At 42.5% G+C, this 25090-nt stretch overlaps 2 protein-coding genes across 3 annotated transcripts; both read right to left on the reverse strand.

Moving 5' to 3' along the window:
• Positions 1-1832: 1832 nt before the first annotated feature.
• LOC100827543 lies at positions 1833-11577 on the reverse strand. Of its 2 annotated transcripts, XM_003580293.4 has the most exons (14): positions 11417-11577; positions 10407-11090; positions 9263-9466; positions 8764-9075; positions 8492-8610; positions 7309-8343; positions 6795-6936; positions 6544-6703; positions 6280-6443; positions 5883-5962; positions 4862-4961; positions 4402-4463; positions 3568-3724; positions 1833-2816 (listed from the first exon to the last, which is right to left on the reverse strand). In XM_003580293.4, exons 1-14 carry the CDS (start codon positions 11435-11437, stop codon positions 2643-2645), a joined length of 3414 nt encoding a protein of 1137 aa, XP_003580341.2. In that variant the 5' UTR covers positions 11438-11577; the 3' UTR covers positions 1833-2642. The 2 variants fall into 2 exon arrangements, 1 of the variants encoding a protein (XP_003580341.2); XR_002960961.1 differs by lacking the exon at positions 1833-2816 and having other exon boundaries at positions 3644-3724; positions 5887-5962.
• Positions 11578-22054: 10477 nt separating this feature from the next.
• LOC100827845 (aluminum-activated malate transporter 10) lies at positions 22055-24258 on the reverse strand. The gene is made up of 3 exons (XM_003580294.3): positions 23711-24258; positions 23446-23586; positions 22055-23315 (listed from the first exon to the last, which is right to left on the reverse strand). Exons 1-3 carry the CDS (start codon positions 24054-24056, stop codon positions 22333-22335), a joined length of 1470 nt encoding a protein of 489 aa, XP_003580342.1. The 5' UTR covers positions 24057-24258; the 3' UTR covers positions 22055-22332.
• Between the last annotated feature and the right edge of the window lie 832 nt (positions 24259-25090).

Below are 25090 nucleotides of genomic sequence, written 5' to 3' on the forward strand. Positions count from 1 at the left end.
AGGATCTGTTAACCTATTTCTCATACTGATTATTCTTCATATGACATTTAAAATGCATTTTGTATGCTTAGATTGGTCTGTGGTTGTTAACTGATAAGCATCCCTGTCCTGTTCAAAACATTAATATGCTAATTTTTATGTGATTTCAAAGATCTTAACTTCAATTGGTTTAATATATCTTTAAAGAAAAACAGTTCTGTAATTGTTCAGACTTGATGATTTTTGTTGCTAGCTCCAAGAGACAGGAAAGGTTCTATAGTCTATCTATGTACATAGCATACATCAGGTCATCTTGGCATAACTGAGATCTCTCTCTTTGTATACCCTAATTTTTCTGGATTTAAATCATGACTGGGAATTCTCTTCCAAGACTTGGTTGCCAACCTCTTTAATTTGAGATGATACCCAATCAACCAAAACTGTACATATATTCCTGCTCAGTTGATGCGTATCTAGCAAATAATTAAGTTCATTTCTGCAGTATACATTTGCTGTCCCTCTGCTCTGATCCAACGACACATTGTCAAGCTACTACCTGGGATGCCTTTTTGGAGCGTAGTGGCTGTCAATCTCCTTAACAAAAATGCCCGTGCAGCGCAACAGCTAGCTTAATCTAATTAACAATTTGCTAACATATAGCTGGATAAGTTACCTTTTTTTTCAAGCTGGATAGGCTATAGCTACCTACAAAAAACGCATTTTTCACGCAGATTTGCATGTGCGATGCATCCCTTTGTGTCGTCATCAGTTTGTTTTGTTCGTCCGACAGGGACACCGGGTGCATGCATGCGCCGGTGATTAAAAATGGTTAGGCTACGTACACTCTTTAATCGTCTCACAGCCAAGCTTTATGTTAGTCGTCTATCTATCCGTACACGCAATTGTTTTGCGTAATAAGGTGGTAGGAATGCAGATCGGTGTTTGTGCATCTGTCAGATTATATAAGTATTTTCTCTGTGATCTCCGTATGAGTTCTGAAAGGGATTCCAGACAGATGTGTAGCTTTCAGGCGCTTACAATATCAGGCGTGATCGGACCCTATTTACACGCCTTTGTGCTGATCTCGACGTATATGATGATACATTTGCTCTCGCCTGAAATAGATTGGTAAAGGGGCACTCGTGTCGTACGATACCAGACTGGTTCACTTCGGAAGTTTGCGAATTTTTTTTTTATATTAGATAATGGATGATAAGCTCTCCGCTCTATGCATCCGAAGATCCATGCATCCGGGAAAGTTTGAGAGACTTGACATCTTCTTTGCGCTAACAGACAACTGATGATCCAGATGGCAGATGGCTGCACAACTTCGATTATATTTCGGCTATATGTTCAAGTGTGTCTCATGGGGCTTAATTTATGAATTAATTCTTTTGCATGCCAAATTTGTAAACAAAAATATCAAGAAGGCCTCTACCTAGTCTGACGGCGCATCACAACACCACTTGGGCACATTATCCTATGAACATCCTTGGCTTATGTCAATCCTAGGAACATCCTTGTGTCAGTGTTATCCTTGGAGCTATATCTGCAACTATCAGCTTCGGGAACTGACAGACATGTATGAGCTTCTTGAGTCTGTAGGAGTAGCTTGCGTCTTAAATTCACCAACTTTCAATACAGAATTTTCATCCGATATGCAAATTTTCAACCACCAAAACTTTAGGTTGAACAAAATTTACAACTACCAACCTAATAGTTCTGAACGGTAAAGAAGACTCGACTTTCAACAGGAGAGCGACAACTTTCAAAGCAACTTAGAATCTTCAACAGCGAGAAACAAGTAGATAGTGTTAGTACTAGAGAAAACCCTTGTGGTTTGTGGGGGCCAGTGAAAACTGTATTTGGCTAGCATTTTATCAAACACGGGGCACAACGTCACATACCAAATGTACATGATTTTAAGTAGTGTACGAACAGTGATGTCTTTACAGGTAGTTTTCAAAGTGCGGTGTCCCATAACCAATCTGTTCTGGTGGCCAAGTTAGTAGCGCATCTTCTTGAGATCACTATGAAAGTATGAGGGACATGAGGTAACCCTCTGCAAAGCCAGAAACCGGAAAACCTAACACCACCTACAGCATCACTATGCTTCTGCGGCAGGAGGCCAGAGAGCAGAAGATCACCTTCATTGTGAAAGTAAAATATTGGCAGAGTTACCAAGTCAAGTAACTTCTTCCCTTCCACTGAAAATTTAAAATGCATTCCTACTAACCGATCCATCTTCAAGTATGAAAGCTCCATAACATCCTCAATACCATAGCTCAGATCTCTTCAGAGAAAGGAATATAAAAGAACTGTAGATCTTAACAGTATACATATAATGCCCAATGGAGAAGCACTTCATGTACATTCTGCCTTTTCTTTTCGTTCTGCTTTCACAGTAATATACATATACAGTAAGCCTCAGGCCCTCAGCACCACGTTCCTCTCGTGCTGCAGATGCAAAGAGACCTCATAACCAGCACACAATCACACGTGTTAGCTTCTGTCACCAACAGCTGCAAAGGGTGAATTGATTCCAGATGACGGAGGACATGGGTTGCACCTCTTTTCACCATAAGGCAATCAAATGCACATAATGCCATCACCAGTGCCTGCAAAACACGGACTAGAAAAAAACTTGGACTTTGCATGACTCCCTATAAAAAGTAGAAGCAGCCCACATCTTTGCTAATTTTTAAGGAATGATACTCATTGTAGTTCAGATACCCCCAGAAACGGGAAAGACCAAGCTCTTCATACTTTGATGACTTTGAATGCAAAATATATAAATCTTTGATGTTACTCTCAAACTTCATTCGGATAACCTCCACCTGTGTGGAAAGGCAAATAGCGATTAAAAAAATGTATATAGAACCTATTAGCAGATGCTACGTAGAGCTAAGATTTGGAAGAAACAAAAAGCAACATTAGTACTTCAACAAGTACAAGTGCAGAACAACAAATATTTAGCAGATCTCAGCAACTACTGATAGAACAAACCAGCCAATCTGTTATCTGTTACCACCTGTTCAAGAGTCTGGCAAAACACCCCTTTAGTGTCAGTCTTCCTCCTAAAGTCTTTGGTTCACGCACAATTAAAGATTTGGGCTCAAAAAAAAAGGAAAAACAAGAGACGCACAGCATATTACCCAATGAAGGCCTATTTAAACTATAGATAACTTGTCCCCGGAATGAACATATGGAACATATCAATATACTAGGAAATTAATCAAAGATGATAATTAGATCAGCAGGAGTAGACATTTATTTGCATGCTGGCAGTTGAAAGGATAAAGCCAGGAGGCACGATAGATAACTTACTGGATCTAGATCAGGATTTTAAGGATAGTGGACAGGGAGCTAAAGACGGGCCTATTTAAACTATAGATAACTTGTCCCCAGAATGACCATATGACACATATCAATATACTAGGGAAATTAATCAAAGATGATAGTTAGATCAGCAAAAGTAGATATGTATTTGCATGCTGGGGGTTGAAAGGATAAACCCAGGAGGTATGATGCAATACTTTTTGCCAAATGAAACTACCTTGTGCTTGCGCACGTGAAATAAGAGAATACCTGAGAGAAGTTTATAAGAGAATGCAGATTAAGTTGATTCACTGTTGATTCCGAAAGGTCGTCGAGACTCTTAAAACATGATCGAAACTCCAAAGCTTGTTGGAGGATGCTTCTGATTATGGTAGCAACCGGTTTTGTCTCACTGGATAAGAAACATCTGAAACAGACAACTATGAGTTAGAAGCTGACACAACTAAAAATCAAACAATAATAAGCACTCAATTAGCTAAACTATGATCCTTGAAAGGCACAGACACTAAGTAAATAGGATTAACCGGTCTCTCTTGGCAGCTAAAAGACCATGTTAGAAGCATCAGATTTCCCTAGCTGCCTATCCTACTTGAAAGAATTAGATAATCAGAACAGACAAATGTGAACTTGTGACAGCATGAAATAGAAATAATCTAATAAATCATCTGATGTGTTCATTGCAATACACTGTTACAGGCATGAACCACAATTAAATAAACAGCAGCTGTGTACATCGTCTTTCCTCCCTTTGCACACACACTCAAGATATCTATAAGACATAACCAATATAGTAAACTACAACCTCCGTTCCTAAATATAAGAAGTCCCAGCTTTGTCCGAAGTCAAACTTCTTAAAGTCTGACCAAGTTTATAGAAAAATGTATCAACATCTAGAATATAAAATAAGTATGCTATGAAAATATATATCATAATGGATTTAGGAAAACTAATTTAGATGTTGGTAATTTTTTCTATAAACTTGGACAAAGTTTAAGAAGTTTGACTTAGGACAAAGCTAGGACTTCTAACATTCAGAATTGAGGGGGTCAAGATTAATTTTAGTTCTCTGGGGAAAGATCTTACATGTGAAGTGCATCCGTAACATAACACATATGCACATACTCGACATCCAGCATATCTTTCACCTACACAGAATTACAGATCAGCATACACTCACCCAACCATTAAAGTTCGATTCAAGTAAAATTATAATCTCAGAAGAGGTACTCCCTCCGTCCACTTTTTTGGGGTGCGCATGCATTTCACAGTTCAAGTTTAACCATCAATTAGATCAATAATATGTACTTTATGTGCGACAAAAACTATACTGTTGAATTTGTATTCAAAAAAGTTCCAAATGGTATAGTTTCTATGCCATGGAACTTACACGTTATTGGTCTAGTTGATGGTCAAAGTTAAATCTCAAAATGTGTGCAGTGTGCATACCCCCTGAAGTGGATGAAGGGAGTAGTGTGCTAAGAAATTGAAAATCCATCTCCTCTTTAACGAAAGTAACATGACTATCACACCAACTGAAATATACCTGATGTTTAAGGGAATGTTGAAAACGACGCCATGATATATCAGACAAATTGCAATGGTGGTACTGCTGTAGCGTCGATAGAAAATGATAAACTTGATGTCTAAATAAAAGAAAGGATAGCTATTGTCAAGAAACAAACTAATGAAATAAAGATGCATATTGCAAAGATACTACTCCCTCCGTTCCGAATTAACTGTCGTGGATTTGTATAAGAATTTATACAAATCCACGACAGTTAATTTGGGACGGAGGGAGTATACAGAAAGATAACACTTAATAATAAGAATAAAAGTTACTCCTACGCATAGTAGAAGTAACAAAACATGAGACCATGGAGAAGATTCATCATGATTCCACAAAAAGGCAAAAACAAATTGGAAATTATATCATGGTGCTGTTTTCAACAAAACAAAGAGAGGCAAAATCAAATATATGGTGTTGGTTTATGCAATTGCATATGAATAACTAAACCATCCAAAAGAGCAATATTTTTTCTAAGGACATTCAAAGGTAAAAACAGGTTATTTTAGGAAATGATGTTATTTGAACATGTATTGACGATTCTACTTTTAGGAAGTGTTGTGTGGTAGAAATAGGTCATTTTTGCAGTGGCCGAACTCGAGAAGGGTAAGACACCCAAAGGGACTGCCGTATGACTGAGCTGTGTAAAGAAGATAGAGTTCATGACTTCGTTTTGATAAAATATGGCAATTACAAATGTCACATTTGTAGCAGTTTGAAGGAACTACTTTCCAGGACTGAGCAGTAACCACAATCTATTTGGCTACAGTTATCCAATATTATCCAATACATATTGCATTTCAAGATTTTTGTTTTACAAACAGCAAGATTTTACAGCGATTAAACAATCGAAGACTTCAAGTTGAAGTGTAGAACTCTCGAAAAAAAAAAGACTAAAGGAAACAAGCATTGTGTTCTTAACACTTCAATGGCAGTGCCAAACTGTTAAGAGGAATACATCGTTGAATGCCATAAATATAAATGTTTTGCATGTGTGTACCTAACTTTCATTACAGAGTTTAGTTCCTTCAATATATCTGGTCTACTGTGTCTCGAGCGACTGATTAACTGTGTTAACTCCTGCAATAAATTCACAGCCACATAGAGAACAAATAAGGCTCACTTTACTGCAGTTATGGTAATTCATACATGTAAATGTGTTGGACTGTTGGTGCTTGGTACAATAGTACATATATTGGCAGAACTAGAATCAAAATATAATTTTCCCATAATTACTCTTCAAATAAATTTAGTTAAAATCACTAGAAAGTAGTATTGTGTGTGAACAATAGACACTCCATAAACTTACTCAGTTTCGAAGAAATAACAACAGAAGTTTCCATGGAATGTACATCTGAATGAATTACTTTAGTTAAAGCATCAATGAAAAATATTACCTTTAGAAACCGCCATACTTCAGTTAGTGAGAAGACCGCAAACCTGACTTGAACAAGATAACAGAATATTTCAGCATATTTTCCAAGTACTTCCTCTGTAATGACAATATTCACTGGCCAATCGACTCTATAACCCAACAAGATGTCATCCAGCATATCAAGACCTGGAAGACAAAATTGAGCAGTTTATAATTTGAGAAGCAAAACACCTAGCTATCAAGCCCCAAAATTGTAGCTAGGGACAGTCCAAGATCAAATCATTACCACATTCAGAGCCAGCAAAAGAAATGCCTGCTTGTTCTTTCATGTATATGAACAGTCTTTCCTTATAAGGGTCAGTATCACATGAAGACCTCTGCAAGGCCAAGTCAAGAAGCCTTTTGATCTCTGCTCTTCTCTGCTCAGACTTAACAAAGAACCATTTCTGCATGGGGGGAGATCAGAGTTGCAAGGATTAGTGCAGATAAACATAAGTAGATAACCTATGGGCTAAAACAAGATATATAGAGAGTTACCTTATGATAAATGGAAACAATAAAAGAATCTGCCCAGTCGGCTTGTTCCATAAAATGGTATCGTCGCAGTGCTAATAGATGTCCACAAAGATCAAAACCCTCCTCAAGCAACTTCATTGTGAGGCTGCTGACATATTCATATCTTCTACAGTTAAGGAAGAAGGGGTAGAAACAAAAATACCAAGCTACCACAATTTTACTGGTTTAACATCTAGAATCATATAACCTGTAGATCATTTTTTTCTCAAACAAGATAACTCAGGCCACAGTAAATTTACCATGAGCTCCATCATATGTAATTTTTCAGTGGCAGAACCAGTTGTTGAACAAGACTAGTGATAAAGCAATAAGTAGATATACTGGTTGCTTAATACATCACAGATGGACTAAATTAGATAACAAAGACCATTTAGAAGACAGTACAGTGAGCAAGAGGCATAATGATCAGAACTCTGAAGACATCATCAACAGCAATCAACCAAACTTGTACAATTCTATGTACCAATAAGGATACTGAAGCAGAACTTCTTGTATAATGCACTTGTCAATAGCTATGTCAAGTGGCATATCAGATGCTGCATTGCTATCTCTAACAATTTTTTCTGTTGTTTTAGCAGTATATTCTAACAATTTCTCCCATAATGCTCCACCGCAAACATTTTCCTGAATATTATCTCTTGCTGCCATTTCTCCTGTCAAAGCAAGGTATCCCTGACTTCCTGTTTTAGCTTCAAGAAGCTTGCTAGAACAATCTGTCTCTTCATAAAACTGAGCAGCGGTCTGCACACCTTTTGTAGCTCCGTCTTCACACTCAACTAGGCAGGATGTGCTCCTTCCACAGTATACTTCACATGGATTTGTGACTGATTCAAAAACAAAGCTGGTAAGTGCTCGGTTCTTCCTTTTCCCTTGCAAGTCACTCTCCATCTGATGACTAGCTGCATTCTTCAGTATGGGGTTGGTGCTGAGATTGTAAGGAACACTAGTATTCCATGACCGATTTATCTTCCAGGAGTTCTCGTTGTGTGATGGATAAACTACATCATGTGATACTTGCTCTACTGCACTTTCATTGTCAGTATATAGGAACTCGTCAACCAAACACATTTTTCCAGGGCAACTTTTAAATGTGTTCTTCGGAAGTTTGCCAAATGGCCAAAATTTACTATACTGGTAATCTAGTTCCAGAGTATCAGGCATCACATTATGTTCCATATTCTGTGAGATCATGGGGACATTGTTGCAACTCAAATCGCCATTTCTGTGGTAATCATTGTTAGGGCTTGAAGTATTTCTGTCATTGTGAAAAGAGCTACTTTGATATGAACACATATATTTTGTTTCTGAGGAGAAATTTGCTTCGCCTGTACTCGCATGGTATGATGAGAGCATGGAACTAGACAAATTACCACAAGCGATGCCACTCTCAACTTCAATTTCGTCCATAGAACTATAAGAAGAAGAGCAATCTGAAGATTCCAGTGGATCCAGTTTATCTGAAGATTCTTGTGATGTTGAAGAAGCATCATTCTCTTTGTCATCTCCAGCCCTAGTGTAAGAAAGGACAGATCAGACTATAATCTGATGCGATGAAGACTTATGATGTACACTGTTCACATGAGTAAACATATAGCATACACAAAAACATACAGACGAAATAAATGGAAGTATTGCAACAAGATAGATCTAGGACATACATATTGCAAGTTGGCAGAGCATGGGTGTCGATGTGTAATAGCTCCATATCTGAAACTGCTCTATCGAGAGGGCTTTTGCTTGTATATAGGGAGTTTGACGCAGGACCAAAAGGAATTATCTGAAATATAACTTCATGTCACACAGTATGATTCAAAAGAATAGTTGACCCAACAAAGTAGTATTGTTGAGGAAGCAACTATTCTTGCCTTTGCTAGAGCACGAAACATATAAGTAATAACCGCTGGAACTGAAAGGAGAGTGCTAATCAGACCTCAACATTTGAGAAAAAATGATGGAGCTTCTCTACCATTGACTTGTACATGGCATCTCTTTGACATATTACTGCTTCTGCCCTGCTTTTTGAGAAAGTAAATGAATTCACTGAGGAGTCAATGGGCGTATCGAACCAAGGGAGAATTTCTTCTAGATGAATGGTTTTACTAGAGGCCTGAGCATCTCCTTCAGTAGTACAAAGATTGCATGATTTTACGAGCTTCATGAGCACTTGAAGCTGCTGCCCAGTGCGCAAAAGAGGATTGCATATATCTTGCAGAAAACATGGAACAGATACATGATTCATTCCCTGTTGACAGCAGTACATGATAACACTAGTTTAGGTCCATTGTAAGAGGAGTAGGATTATTCATGGTTCAAATGTTTGGATTTATGTACATGGTCATATATCTGGATTTCTGGTTTTAAGAATAAATAAATTAGGAAACAGATGAAAGCTCATCCTTGAAGCTTCACAAAGATAAGTACTGTTTTACCTTGAAGGACAATACAGTGAAATCATCTAGTGCGCCAGAAGAACATCCTTGAATTTGCTTATTCTCAGTTTGTGTTATGAGATATTCCTCATAAGGGTCCTCAACACTAGCTCGGTAAATCCATAACTTAATGAAATTACAGTATGGTTCACAGGAACGAGTGAAAAGATATTTCAAAAGAGCATAGTGAACTGGATCAGCATCCTACAATTAATGTGAAATAGAGTCAGTAAAATAATTCAACATTTCAAATAGCAAGCCATACTTAGAACATGAACAGCAGGATATGTCTGAGCAAAAACTTTGCAACAAAGCAGCGCAGCAGTATTGTGCCATACTTAGGTAAAGAAAAACTATCACGATCCTATTATAGTTTGGAATCAACAAAAATGTGGGGCTAATTGCCCTTTTTTTTGCGGCTAATTGCCATGTTACAAAGAAATGTAAAAGAAACTAACTCAACTCAGCAGAGACCAATTAAGCAATGGCGCACCCATAGGAAGCATAATAGAAATCAGAAGCTCAGCTACATAGAATACAAAAATAAACATAGCAAAAGGCTCAGAGCCCTATACACCCATGCAATTAAATGTATTATTACTAGAGAATATCAATGACGTAATAAACAAAGCCGTATATCCCACACTTTCATGGCATTATATAAAGTAAATATGAGAGGATCTATCAAACACACCATCTTAAATCTTGGATTGCTTTCTCAAATGAAAGAAACAACTGCCAGCACCACTGCAAGCTACTTCTAGAACAATGAGTGTGAGAGATCGGGAACACATCCAATCAATATTACCAAAAGACATAAAGAAACAGTGTCGAAGAGTAACTCAAGAGAAATTTCATTTGAAAACGTTTCCAAACGTGATAGACTGCCTCTAAAAAAACCTTGATAGTTTCAAAAAATATGCCCTACAAACTCATAGTCATTTCAAACAAGGCATCAATCAGTCTGAAATGTTCAGTGTACCTATCGTATGCAAATCTAATAGCTTGTTATTAAGGCAACCATACCAAAGACATTGGCAAAATATAGATATAAAGTAGCAAACATTCAAGAAATCAGTTTAGAAGTTGGTTAAATGAGATCAAAGCAAAGCAGTAGCGTTTAAACAGTTATAAGATTGCTTACACGGAGGCGGACATACAAATAAGAAAGCAAATCAGTGCCCCTTGGGAAGTTCTCAAACTCCAAGTTAGCATCAGTAGTCAAACCCTCCTGGCATAATGTAAGACCTGCAAACTTAGGAAAACAAATATTTCCGAGGGACTTAATATGCCTTCTTAACTCCTCGGTGTGGAGATAAACTTCCAGAAGAGTGGCTTCAGAACTAGATTTATGACTAGTTCTGTCTGGGATGATGGAAGGTCTATCAGGTTGTCCCTCTGAACGCCTCAGCTTAATTGAAGGTGGTAAAGTATTCAAGGAACAGAAATAGCCTTCTAGAACTTTTTCAACTGCTGCAGCAAATGCTTGGTTCACTAGACTATAAGGAGGAGGAGGATCGGTGTCTTTGTCATTACAAACATCAAGTCCACACCTTTCTCTACTTCCGCAATTTGTTTCTCGACTTTGGAAAAGATAAAAGTGCACAAACTTGCACAGGAAGTAAACCGCAAGACCTGAAGAACATATAGAATTGAGAATATGCGCTACAGAAGCAGTGCTGGATGAACGTGACCACACATTTGCAACACGATGAGAAGTCCTGTCTGCCGGAGCTAAGGAGAACAGCACGGAAAGCTCCTTGATCTCATCTAACGATGATTTGACACCATGCAGTGCATGCAGAGCCAGACGAACCAAATCAGCATCCTGCAGGATAAAGATGATCCTCGAACCCATCAGCAATATACTAATACGAAATAAAGCGGTACTGCTCCGTACTAAGGTAGGGCGCCTGTGCCTCAACCTTGATTATACTCCAGCTATAATTGTTTCCCAAAAATTATACTCCATACTCCATCCAGTTCCAAGGGCGGGGGACCCGGTAGGGCGGCCGCCCTACCTTGATTTTTGCCTCAGTTACGAATTGGGGAAGCTTAAGGAGATGAAACGGGAAGCTAAAGGGCGGGATCTGTTCGTGGGGTGACGGGAGGAGAAACGGTCGGGAGCGAGAGAATCGAAGGGGAGATAGATACCTGCGGTGGAGGCGCTAGCATGAGGAGGAAGACGAGCGACGGAGCGAGCGGGCTGGGGCGCTGCTCGGCAGCGGGAGGGGGAGGGAGGGGTGGCGCCGCTCGCTCGAAGGGGAGGGAAGGTTTCCGAGGAAGAAAAAAAAGCGAGAGATGGCCAGGGGGCCAGGTGAGGGAAGGTTTCCGAGGGAAGGTGCCTCAACCTCAGGCCCTCGGGCCGGCGTGCACGACCTGATTCTTTTTTATGTTTTAGATTTCTTTCATTTATCCCATCAACTCTTAAAAGTCTGGCTCAACCCAACATATTTTTACATTTGGCCCATTATCTCAACTAGTTTTTGGCCCATCAACTGAACAGTTTTGGCCCATATCCATTGTCATGTTGGTTACAATGTCTTTTTTATTTCTAAATGTATCAGTGAACTAAACCTATCTCAGGTGGTCTGTTTTCTCGTGGTGGAACCAGCCCACCCAGGTTCAAGTCTTAAACTTGACATGGATGTCACATTTACCTTGATTATTTCAGGATTTAACTTGTACGCTCAAATATGTGCGTCAGTCTTTCGGAAGTGCTCATAGGGGTAGGGGGTGAGTGTACGCTCAAATATGTGGTCTGGTTCCTTATGGTGGAACCAGCCCACCCAAGTTTAAGTCCTAGACTTGACATGGATGTCACATTTCCCTTGATTATTTCAGGATTTAACCGGCGTGACTTCGTCAATCTCTCAAGATCTGTCGGCCAATCTTTCGGAGGTGCTCATAAGGGTAGGGGGTGAGTGTACGCTCAAATATGTGCGTCATCAAGGGACGAGAGGATGTCGCATGTGGCCAGAGGGTGCCCAAATGACGATCGGGGCAGTGACGTCGGGTTCCGGTCGTGAATGCTCTTCATCGGGCCGTTTGACAACCGCCACTGCATTTTGGATTTTAATAAATAGGGTGTTGGTTCCATAGATTTGGAGAAGTGGAGAGAAATTCAAACGAATTCCCTAAAAAAAATAGAAATTGGGAACATGATAGGAAACCTGCCTAACAACGGTTTAGAGCATTTTTAGTGAATGGTAGCAGCTTTTAGATTATGAATGGGTTTAGGGAACCTGTTGATTATTCTCTTATGCCAAGGCAAGGGATTGGTTACATTTTTTTTGCGGGTAAGTGATTGGTCACTAATATCAACATAGACCAGGAACAAAATACTCCCTCCGTCGCATAATTCTTGTCTAAAATTTGCCCAAAAATGGATGTATCTATTTCTAAAAAATGTTAGATACATGTAATATTTCGATAAAAATTATGTGACGGAGGGAGTACTAAGCGCAAACAGAGAAATTGGACACATAAAGCATGTTCAGAATTAATGCGGTTATATTGTGCTATAAGCCAGACCCATACTTCTGTTTCATCACACAAGGCAAAAAAACTCAACTGCTACCAAGACTAAACTAGAAAAGCGTATGAAACCTTCACTTGTACGTTGGAGGTGGGGCTTCATTTGGAGTTCTTTGGAGCAAAAAACACACTCACAAAAAACTTGCCATACTCAAGGATCGAGTCATCGGGAGAAGTAACGGCTCCAACACATTCATCCTGAAAAGTCCACTGAAACAATGATTCGTCCACTCTTAGGAGGAAGACATCCAAATTCCAAATTTGCATTTTTCTTCACCGCGACAATATGCTGGAGCAGTTTCTCATTCCCAAATAATTTGTCATCAAACAGCACAATCTCATCATCATAGGGAGTGCTTGAAGCAGTGAACCTCACACGATGAGGATGGTCAACCTTTGCATATGCTTTTATTACAGCCTCAACATTTCTTGTAAGGAGCTTGGATGCCAAGTCCAACTTGCAATCATCTCAGCATATGCAGAAAGTATACGCTTGTCAGCAGTTCCGTCACCTTCCTTTTTTATCCAGAGATCAACTTCTAGTAATGCCAGATTCAGTACATAAATTCCTCGACAAGGGCTACATAGAGGCAAGACAAAGGAATTGTAGAGAATTCAAGGTGGACCTAACACACTACGAGAGGGCCTATTCACCTATACCAACTACTTTGGTGTAGTTGATTAGTCCCTTTTTATTTCTACTTACTTAGTGCAAGCTTCCGGGCGGCAGAGCCACTCACGTTAAAGCAAGTCTTGAATCCGGGCGGCTATGCCACTCACGTTGAAACAAGACCGTTGTGATTCCGGGCGAATCCGCTCACGTTAAATCACAACTTATATGCACTAAGTACTTAGAAATAACAAGGCCTAACCGGGAGACTTATATGAACAAAGTAGTACAATATTGCTTTAGGAATATTAGTACAAGAGAGAGCATACACACCTTACACTTGCTCACACCTTGTTCTCCACCTTCTTCACTTCCTTATTCTCTACTACACAAGGTGTGAGGCAAAGGCCTCTATTTATAGGACTACATGGCCATTGGATCTTTGACATGTGTCAAAATCTTAGCCATTGATACAAACTATCTAAAGCCTTCCACACACTTCTACATAAATATCTAGATACTAGAAGGTTTCCTATTTATCTATTTTAAACTCCTATTCTAGAGTATTCCAAAGTAATGTCTTCTTTCTTGTAATATTGAGAACACTCTAGAAGCTTGCATTGTATTCTCCAACACTCCCCCTCAATGCAAAGCTTCTTTGGTGACCATGCCAAGAGCTTCTCGAAACTTCTCGAACTTTGATTTGTTGAGACTCTTGGTGAGGATATCTGCAGTCTGGTCTTCTGTCTTTGTTGGCACCATCTCAATTTCCCCCTTAAGGACCTTTTCTCTGATGTAGTGGTAGTGCACCTCTATGTGCTTTGTCCTTGCATGGAAGACAGGATTTTCTGCTAGCCTTATGGTGGATAAGTTATCACAGAAAATCCATACCTGATCTTTTGGAGTTTGATGAAGGTCTTCCATCAATTGTTTAAGCCAGGTGCTTTCTTGTGCTGCCGCTGCCGCTGATCGATATTCAGCTTCAGTACTTGACAGTGCCACTGTAGGTTGCCTTTTGCTGCACCATGTTATGGCTCCCGATCCAAGACTGAAGAGATATCCAGTGGTTGATCTCCGTGTATCACAATCTCCGGCATAGTCAGCGTCGCAGTAACCAATAACCTGGCATTCTTTTGTTTTCTTATATAGGATGCCATAATTTAAGGTGCCTTTGACATACCTGAGTATTCGCCTTATTGCATCAAGGTGAGGCTTCTTTGGTGTGCTCATGTATCGGCTTGCCACTCCAACGGCATAGGAAATATCTGGCCGACTAAGTGTCAGATAGATAAGACTCCCGACCAGTTGCCGATACATGGTTGCATCCTCCAAGTTCTTTCCTTTGTCTTCTTGAAGTCTTGTGTTAGGATCCATAGGAGTGGAAATAGGTTTGCAGTCAAGCATCCCATACCTCTTAAGAAGGTCCTTCGCATACTTTTGTTGGCCTAAGAATATCCCATTCTTAGTGTGCTCCACCTCAAGTCCAAGGAAGTGTCTTAACTCACCAAGTTCCTTCATTTGAAATCTCACGGAGAGATTTTCCCTTGTCCTTTCTATCTCCTCGGAGTAATCTCCCGTGATGATCAAGTCATCAACATAGACTAGAACTATTGCTAGTCTTCCTTCCTTGGCCATCACAAATAAACTAGAGTCTGATGGAGCAACTTTAAAGCCATTGTGTACTAGGAACTCACCGATCTTTCCGTACCATGCTCTTGGTGCTTGCTTTAGCCCGTAGAGTGCCTTCTTTAGTTTGCAGACATGCTCGGGGTATTTCTTGCTCTCAAACCCCTTTGGCTGCTCCATGTAAATCTCCTTGTCAAGTTCTCCATGCAGAAAGGCATTCTTGACATCCATCTGCCACAACTCCCAAGACTTGCTGGCAGCCAATGCAAGCAAGACTCGAACTGTTGTGATTTTTGCCACCGGACTGAATGTTTCTTCGTAATCCAGTCCATACTCCTGCGAGAAACCTCGTGCCACAAGTCGAGCTTTATACCTTTCAATTGAGCCATCTGTTCGGGTTTTCACTTTGTAGACCCATTTGCAGGATATTGGCTTCACGTCCTTTGGCTTTGGCACTAAGTCCCATGTTTGGTTTTCCTTTAGTGCCTTAATCTCTTCTTCCATCGCCTTCTGCCACTCAGGGCCTCGTGCTGCTTCTTCATAGGAAGATGGCTCAATAGGTAAAGACTCATCGGCAAGAGCAGCATTAGCGTATCTTGGATTGGGCTTCCTAGGTCTTGTTGATCTTCGAAGTTCTTGATCATGCTCCTCGGTTTGTGGCTCTTCAGGTTGGTGTATGCCAGTCTTCCACGGACTCTTGGTCTTACTTGGTGAGCTCCTTTCTCCTTCACTTGGGGTTTCTAACTTCTGATCTCTTTCTTCTTCTATAACCTCCTCCACGTCAGGTGATTCAGGAATCTCTTCTTTCTTAGGGGACCACCATGAAGAAGCTTCATCGAACACAATGTTCCTTGAGGTGTGACATTTACCTGTGGTTGGATCACAACACCTCCATCCTTTTCGAGCATCATCGTAACCAACAAAGATGCACCTCTTCGCCTTCTTTTCAAACTTGGTTCTTAGGTGATCTGGCACAAAGATATAGCATACGCAACCAAATACCTTGAGGTGGCTGATGGCTGGTTTCATCCTCCAAAGCTTCTCATGTGGTGATTTGAACCCCAACCTTACTTGTGGTAGCTTATTAATCACATGAGCTGCAGTCCTCATACACTCAGCCCAGAATCTTCCAGGAACATTTTTGGCATGCAACATACTCCGACAAGTTTCCGCAAGGTGACGATTCTTGCGCTCCGCTACTCCATTTTGTTGTGGAGTATTAGGGCAAGTTAACTGCCTTTTTATCTTTTTTTTCTTGAGATAGATGGTGAACTCATTGGATAAATATTCTCTCCCATTGTCAGTGCGTAGGCACCGTATCTTATACTCGAGTTCACCTTCTATCATATCCTTAAATTCCTTAAATTTTATAAAGGTCTCAGACTTCTCCTTCATAAAGTATACCCAAACGTACCTTGAAAAGTCGTCGATGAAGGTCACCATGTATCTCATGCCTCCAAGTGATATTTGCTTGACTGGGCCAAAGACATCTGAGTGTATGAGCTCTAGAGGTACCTTTGACTGATGCTGCGACTCCTTGTATGGCAATTGGTGGGCCTTGCCATACTGACATCCAGCACAAACCATGTCTGTACGGATATCAAGATCAGGAAGCCCCTTCACTACATGCTTCTCCATCATCTCCTTCAACTTGTGGTAGCTGACGTGTCCAAGCCGCGCATGCCAAAGATCAGCCGTCTCATTCTTCCGAGTCTTGTCTACGTATGCTGACTCAGCAGAGAGCACAAAGAGTGAGTCTCTTTTTTTTCCTTCCATGATGGGTGTGCCGATCACCTTGAGCCTTCTGAAGATTGCTACTTCTTGTGGACCAAACAGAACATACTTCCCTTCTGCTGTCAGTTGAGGTACTGACAACAGATTCTTTTTCAAGCCTGGGACGTGATAAACTCTCTCAAGTTGGAGTTGTTGAGTACCATACCTTGGAACGACTGTCTTTCCAACATGGGAAATCGATAGCTTGGAGTTGTTAGCTGTCAGCACCATTTTTCCTCCCTTGTACTCGGTCATATCTTGCAGCTTGTTGTCATCATTAGTCATATGGTTGGAGCACCCAGAATCAACGATCCAATCATCTTTATAGTTGATTTTTGGATCCTTGATTGCTGCAAGGGCTGGCGCCTCCATGTCCTCCTCCAACTCTTCTTCATCCGTTGCAAAGACTGGTGGCTTCATGTCTTCCTCCAACTCTTCTTCATCCATCGCAAAGGCTGGTGCCTCCATATCTTCCTCCAAGTCTTTTATGTCAACCTCTTGAGAGTATCCAGCTTCGGCGTCCCATTCTTCTTCGCTCATGGATGCTTCTAGAGTGATCTCCTCTTTCTCTTTTGTGGTGGCCACATTCCCTTCATAACGCCTTCTTGGATATCGACATTCTCGAGTAAGGTGACCTTTCTTACCACAATTGGAGCATCCATCATTTGACCTCCTTGGAAATCGGCATTCTCGAGCAAAGTGACCTGCCTTGCCACAATTGAAGCATCCATCACTTGGTCTCCTTGCATTCTTCTCATACCATTTTGGTCCTTGTCTTTCTCGTTGGTCTCCCCCTGAAGAGTTTCTTCTCTCCTTTGGATGTTCTTTCCCACCTTCTGTCCACTTAGGCTTGGGCTTCCATTGTTTTTGGTGTGGGCTCTTCTTCTTAGTGAAAAGTGCCTCCTCTTCTTCCTTTATGGTTATGCTCCCCATCTTCTTAGCTAACTCCTCTTGATTTACCAATAAATTCTCCAACTCCACTACTGAAGGTGGAGTAGGCCATCCCATCACCGCAGCCATAAACCCATTGTATTCGGGTCTAAGACCGTGGATGATGATTCTCTTCATCCGAGTCTCGCTTACCTTCTCATCCGGGGCAAGTTGGGATATCTCACGGCAAATAAACTTCACCTTCGAAAAATATTGACTGATGGATAGATTGCCTTGTGAGATACCTGCGAGCTCATTTTCCAAGAGCTGGAGCCGTGCTTCATTTTTCCTTGAGAATAGCTTCGCCAAAGTCTCCCATGCCTCCTTAGGTGTCTTCTCATCACGGATGTGCTCCAATAGGTCCTCTTCGATGGTCGTCTTCAATACAAACATGGCCTTCCCTGACTTGATCTTCCATTTCCGCAAGGCATCAGCATCCTCTGGAGGAAATGCTTCGGTGCCCGCAACGACCTCCCATAGGTCCTGACCTTGTAGGTAGGACTCCATACAGGTCTGCCAATAGCCATAGTTGTGGCTATTAAGCTTCCTGATCCCGCTGCCTGAGCTAGCAAGATCCGCCATGGTGACTTGCGCCCAGCGTCAAGTAAGCTTTGGTCCCGGACCAGCTTCACAGTCCTAGACTGTGCACCAGCAGAGTCTCCCCTCAGCGCCCTCTTGTTGCACCGAACAAAGCAAGCACCCCGTGCTTACAACTCTTCCTCCAAATGACGGTCCCGGACCGCCTGCTCTGATACCAACTGTAGAGAATTCAAGGTGGACCTAACACACTACGAGAGGGCCTATTCACCTATACCAACTACTTTGGTGTAGTTGATTAGTCCCTTTTTATTTCTACTTACTTAGTGCAAGCTTCCGGGCGGCAGAGCCACTCACGTTAAAGCAAGTCTTGAATCCGGGCGGCTATGCCACTCACGTTGAAACAAGACCGTTGTGATTCCGGGCGAATCCGCTCACGTTAAATCACAACTTATATGCACTAAGTACTTAGAAATAACAAGGCCTAACCGGGAGACTTATATGAACAAAGTAGTACAATATTGCTTTAGGAATATTAGTACAAGAGAGAGCATACACACCTTACACTTGCTCACACCTTGTTCTCCACCTTCTTCACTTCCTTATTCTCTACTACACAAGGTGTGAGGCAAAGGCCTCTATTTATAGGACTACATGGCCATTGGATCTTTGACATGTGTCAAAATCTTAGCCATTGATACAAACTATCTAAAGCCTTCCACACACTTCTACATAAATATCTAGATACTAGAAGGTTTCCTATTTATCTATTTTAAACTCCTATTCTAGAGTATTCCAAAGTAATGTCTTCTTTCTTGTAATATTGAGAACACTCTAGAAGCTTGTATTGTATTCTCCAACAGGAATCCTGGAATTTGAAATCCTATTAGAACTGAACAAGCCATAACCACTTCCAAATACATACATTAGTTATGTATCAACAGAATTACTCCCTCCGTTCCTTGAAAGAGGACATATTAGTTTTCATTAAGACAAGACTTTGACCACAAATTATCATGTTAAGATGTCATTTATATGCCATGAAATTAGTATCGTTAGATTCATTATCAAAAGTATTTTATAATACTTGTGGTTTCATATCTTACAAACCACATATTAATAGAGTTTTTTTTTGTCAAAGCCTTCTCTTAATGAAAGCTAAATATGCTCTCTTTCAAGGAATGGAGGGAGTAACTCAATTAAGATATGCTCATGTCTAAATCTCACTTCCTTATTGGGTGAAACTCAGTCTGCCTTTCTTTCACACTTGTTTTGGTAGTATATATGGAAGACTAGCATGCGACTTCAATGTAATTTTGTCCTTTGCAACCTACTATCTTTTTTTATACGAAAATCAGCAAAGGATTGGTGGTCGCTGGTCAATATATTAAGTAAAAGGAATGTGTAGAGAGTTATATCTTAGAGAGGTTAGAGGTTTATGGCGGGTGCCATTGACTTCTAAAGAATTCTGCCTTAATACGAAAACACCAAATGGCAATAAGCAAGATTACAACCATGATAGAAGGAACATCAGAGAAGTTAGCCAACTTCCAGCAACACTAGACCCCTACTATCTCGCTGGTTGAAGTTATAACCATCTTACAGCCCACACGCAGTCGGCATATGACAGAAAAAAAGGACGAAGTGCTAATATTAAAATATATTAACGAGGTGACCATTTTGCATGTTCGTGGTAAAAGTGCTATCTGATCTGATGGCATATTGGTATGATCATCAAATGCTTTCAACAACATAAAAGGCTTACCATCGAAGATGGAGAAATAAATAAATGCAGGAGACCTCACACACCTTTTATGGACCCAAGCAAAGAAGAAACAGATCAAAAACAAATCAACAAAGATTACTGGGATAATTATCATAGTGTTGAATATCATCGGTCAACAGCCAACGATTTTGTAACATAGCAAGCCTTATTTACCTGCTCCCCAATCCCGACAGCAGCGTATCTCGGACACTTGAGGACATAATTCCGACGCTGGTCCAAGTCATCCTGAACAGCAACCATTCCATATACACTAATGGCATATGAGGGCTCAAAGCTTGATAAACACATAGAAAAGAACCGTAGCATCTCTTGTTGTTGGAAATATGCCCTAGAGGCAATAATAAATATGTTATTATCATATTTTCTTGTTCTTGATAAATATTTATTATCCATGCTATAATTGTATTAACAGGAAACTAGATACATGTGTGGATAAATAAACAAATACCGTGTCCCTAATACGCCTCTATTAGATTAGCTCGTTGATTAAAAGATGGTTAAGGTTTCCTAACCATAGACATGTGTTGTCATTTAATAATGAGGTCATATCATTAGGAGAATGATGTGATGGACAGACCCAAAACTAAGCATAGCTTTTGATCGTGTCACTTAAGTTTAAATTGCTAATGCTTTTATTATGTCAAGTATCAATTCCTTAGACCATGAGATCATGCCACTCCCTTGTACCAGAAGAATACTTTGTGGACATCAACCGTCATCTCATAATTGGGTGATCATAAAGGTGTTCTTCAGGTATCTCAGAAGGTACTTGTTGGGTTGTATGGATCAAAACTGGGATTTGTCACTACATGTGACGGAGAGATATCTCTGGGCCCTCTCGGTAATATAACATCCTAATGAGCTTGCAAGCATGTGACTAATGTGTTTAGTCACGGGGATATTATATTGCAGTACGAGTAAAGAGAACTTGGCGGTAACGAGATTGAACTAGGTATGGTGATACCACGATCAAATCTCGGGCAAGTAATATACAAAGGGAATTGGATATCAGATTAATTGAATCCTCGACATAGTGGATCAACTGATGAGATCTTCGTGGAATATGTGGGAGCCATTATGGACATTCATGCCACGCTATTGGTTATTGATCAAAGAGGTGTCTCGGTCATGTCCACATGTTCTCGGATATTAAGTGTGGCAGTTTTGTCTAAATACGCATATGCCTACACACGAAAATGCATCTAGATACATACATATCTAGACAAAGTTGTGACACTTAATATGAGACGGAAGTAGTATATTTGTTTGATATCATTAATGTTTCATTTTTCTATAAATTTGGTCAAACTTCTTAAAATTTGACTTCTTAAAGTTTGACTTAGAATAAAAGTATAGTAACTTCTTACGTTTAGGAACGGAACTAGTGCTCCGTAATTATTACTACTCGTATTATTTAACGAAATGTGGCGGCACTGCTTCTCATTTCCTAAGGAGAGGAAAAACAGAGTTATATACAAACAAACCAGCTCACAAATGGACCGGAGGCTAAAAACTAGATAGAAAGAGCTTCGGGCGGCCTAGACGCATGGAACCACTGCTTAATTATCAAACTGCAAATTAAAGTGCCTTTGCAGCCACAAGTATTTAATTCATGCTGACAGCACGAGACGTGGCAGCCACGTGACACACACAAAATCTATTCGCCGTCCCAGCGCTACCGGTGCTTCGCATTGCTGTAGTGCAACATGCATGCGAGTGCTATTGAAAAGCATACCGAGAAATCTTGGTAAACTTGATTAGAAATATACGTGCATGACATATATACACTGGTCACTTGCTTCTTGATTTGGTTGTTGGTATCAAAGGCCGGGCAGTGTGCTAATCACTCGCCAAATAACTTAGTGTGCTGATCATGAAAGCCACAATGTCGTATATTAGTGAATTCATGCTGATATGGCTTTTGTTCTCTCATGACCACCCTGGTGGTATGGTGTACATGTGCAATTGAACTTTCCTACGTGCTCCAGTAGTATTGTAAATATTCAAGGACTTGGGCCCAAGGATTCACTTTTTCTTATTCACCGCTCTAATACAACTCGGCCACTGTGGGTATCTGTTGTGTGCTTGTTGCTCCGCTGAATTGACATGACAGACCGGGAGCAGTAACCCGGTAAAGAATATGACTGAATATGAACTCGGTCGATCCGAACATGCCAGCATCGCCATCGTGGAACCAGTTTAATCTGCCGGCTCGACTCATCTGGCTGGTCACTGCATGCAGGGATCGATTAAACTCCGATCTGAATCCGATCAAACCTGCACGTAATCTTGCACCTTGGCATCCATTCCATCCGAAGCTTCAGCCTTCACGTCTAGCGATCTGAAGCCCGCGAGGCAGGCAAGCGTTTCGACCGCCTCCACGACGCCCTCGACCCTGGCGGACACCTCGATCAGCAACGAAGTGACCGTGAAGAGCTGCACCGCGTCCATCACCGCCGACTCCTCTTCCTCCTTCCCCTCAGCCGCCAGCTTAGACGGGAGCGCCCTCAGGTCGCACTGCAGCTCCTGCACGGCAGCGTTCATCTCGGCCACGGCGAGCTCCATGCCGATCCGGGAGATCTCCATCGCGCCCACGGACCCCGCGGCTTCCCTCATCACCCTCGCGCACTGCTGCGCCACGCTCGTGCACGCGCCCGCGAGATGCCGCTTCACCGCGTGCTGATCATCATCCTCTGGCGCCTGCGTCGATTCTTCCGAGTAGCCGGATGAGCGGACGCACCCGCGGAGGGCCTCCACGCAGTATGCGCAGCGGCGCATCGCGGCGCCCACGCTCTTGTACTGCTCGTAGGGGTGCCGGAAGCCGAACCTCCCGTGCGCGGGCTCCCAACGCGCCAGGTTCGCCTGCGCGTCCTCGGACGCCTTGGACCCCAGCACGCACTTGTAACCTTCCGCCTTCGCCGCGGAGGAAGAGTGTTGTTTGTATTGATCCGTTCCTTCCGCGAAGTAGTCCTCGACGCAGGCCTCGACGGCGCCCGCGAGGTTGCTCATGTTGCGCGCGGTGAGGCCGTGCAGCTCCTGTCCTGCCCAGACCGGGCAGACGAACGTAGCGACCGAGAGGCACATGGAGATCCCGATGCCGACGGTGCACACCCGCTGCTGCGCCATCGCCAGGACCGTGCTCACGCGGTAGCCGGATACCGCCACCAGGCTGTAGGTCAGGATGAAGATGGTCACGCCGTAGTCGAACCGCGCCTTCACCGTCGGGATGAACCGCGAGAACGTCGCCAAGGAAGCTGCACGAATGGATGGACCACGGGTCAGCGACATTCATCAGGTGTGGTATGCCGGCATGCACCGAAGAAGCACGTAGACGCGATACGCACAATGCGCGTGTTAAATTGGGGGCACACCGTTGATACGTACCGAGCAGAAAAACTGAGCCGCTGCGGATGAAGGGCTCGAACGTGTGGCCGGCGTGGCTCGCGATCCAGTGCACACCCAGCGCAATGGCCCCGGCGCTGACTGTCGCGGCGGCTCGGTTGAACCCCTTGTACACACAACCGCCTGCAAGGCGCAAAATCCAGACCGACGACATCAGACCATGCATGTCCAGGCAACATCTGGTCGATCCATGACTGCAACATTAACTAATTCATTCATGTCCAGAGCATGCGATCGATGGACTCACCAACGGTGTACTCGAAGATGACGACGACGGTCATGATGGCCCACATAGCAGCGCCACCAACGCCGTCGTACAAGGGCCTGGTGTAGTAGAACACGGAGACCAGCGCGAGCGCGAGGCCCACCTTGAGTCCGTGCACCGCCCGCCTCGGGTCGTCGGCGCCGATCTTCCAGACCCGCTCGCCCAAGCCACAAACCTTGGCGCCCAGCATGGCCACGCAGGATGCCAGCCACGCCCACGCCCGTGCGGCCAGGCAGGCCTCGTGCTCCACCGTCACCGACGCCCCCTCTGGCACCGTCACCCGCCATTCCTGCCCGCCGCCGCCGTTCTTGGCCCCGGTCATCTCCATGATCGATCGACCAGCCTAAAACTGCGAGGATGGGCTCTGAAGAATTTAACTGAACCCGGCCGGCTCTGAAGAATTTCCCTGCTGTGTGTTGCGGCCAGGTAAGAGGATGGGCAGGGAGGAGCTAAAGCTAGAAGTAGTGAGGGTCGACTTCCAAGAGTGGAATGCGAGAAAGGTTTGTAATTAAGCTGGTGGGCTCTCTGCTCCTGTCTTGGGATGCAACAATAATGTGGACATGTCAGTTATATATATAGAGGGAGGGGGAAAGGATCCATAGAAGATTATTTTGGCTGGGAACTGGGGCCAGATGTTGTTATGAGGCCACCCTTTGTATCAGGGTGGACATCAAAGCTGACCGACTTTGCGCACAAGAGTTCCATGCAAAATGCTGCGGCCTCCACGTACGTATATGCTATCGCCTTGTGAAAACAAGAGCGCGTGCAATTATTATGTATTTTTGTCGGCAAAAAAGGCAGCCCTTCTTATGCATCCTATATATAGCGAAGAAGGCAAAATACGGGTACAAGTTACAGGGTAGCTAGAGACCCGGTCGAGCAGGACGCGGGAAAGAAGCTACTGAAAACAGCTTGGATACACCAAACGGCATATATAGGCAACGACAATAACTCGTGCCAAATTCAACGTTGGTGATGCATGCCCGCTTGAAACAAAAGCGGCAAGCTAGGCTGATTTCCCTTTAAAGAAAACGTGTCTAATACATGTATGTTCCTTCCGTAGATTCCATGCATGCACACGCTTGCCGGCGGCGTGCATGAATACACGTCATACATATGGATGGTGACGTCCTCCCATGTCACGCTTCGAATGTCCAGTCTGGAAGCAACGGCAGCTCGATCGGCGTCTTGGTCTTTGAGGGCAGCGACCAGCTACGAACCAAAAAAATTCTTGCCAAAGAGCAGAGCGGCGCACCATTGAACATCGTGAAGCCAACCGCCAACTGCTAGCTAGCTAACGCGCAACTGGGGCAACCGCGTAGCCTGCCCGCCGTGATCGAGCTCTCGGCCACCGTTGCTGAG

This window comes from Brachypodium distachyon, chromosome 5, assembly GCF_000005505.3.
Source record: "Brachypodium distachyon strain Bd21 chromosome 5, Brachypodium_distachyon_v3.0, whole genome shotgun sequence".
Taxonomy (NCBI): Eukaryota; Viridiplantae; Streptophyta; class Magnoliopsida; order Poales; family Poaceae; genus Brachypodium; species Brachypodium distachyon.

What these genes read in the sequence shown, in the direction of transcription:
- LOC100827543 (XM_003580293.4), bottom strand. Translation starts at nt 11,437, where the DNA reads ATGCTAGCGCCTCCACCGCAG. An exon ending in TTTTGCTGGCTCTGAATGTG is followed by an intron (nt 6,444 to 6,543) that starts GTAATGATTTGA and finishes TTTGTCTTCCAG; the next exon opens with GTCTTGATATGCTGGATGAC. An exon ending in AAGTATGGCGGTTTCTAAAG is followed by an intron (nt 5,963 to 6,279) that starts GTAATATTTTTC and finishes AATTTATTGCAG; the next exon opens with GAGTTAACACAGTTAATCAG.
- LOC100827845 (XM_003580294.3), bottom strand. Translation starts at nt 24,056, where the DNA reads ATGGAGATGACCGGGGCCAAGAACGGCGGCGGCGGGCAGGAATGGCGG. An exon ending in CATCTTCGAGTACACCGTTG is followed by an intron (nt 23,587 to 23,710) that starts GTGAGTCCATCG and finishes TGCGCCTTGCAG; the next exon opens with GCGGTTGTGTGTACAAGGGG. An exon ending in CGGCTCAGTTTTTCTGCTCG is followed by an intron (nt 23,316 to 23,445) that starts GTACGTATCAAC and finishes CCATTCGTGCAG; the next exon opens with CTTCCTTGGCGACGTTCTCG.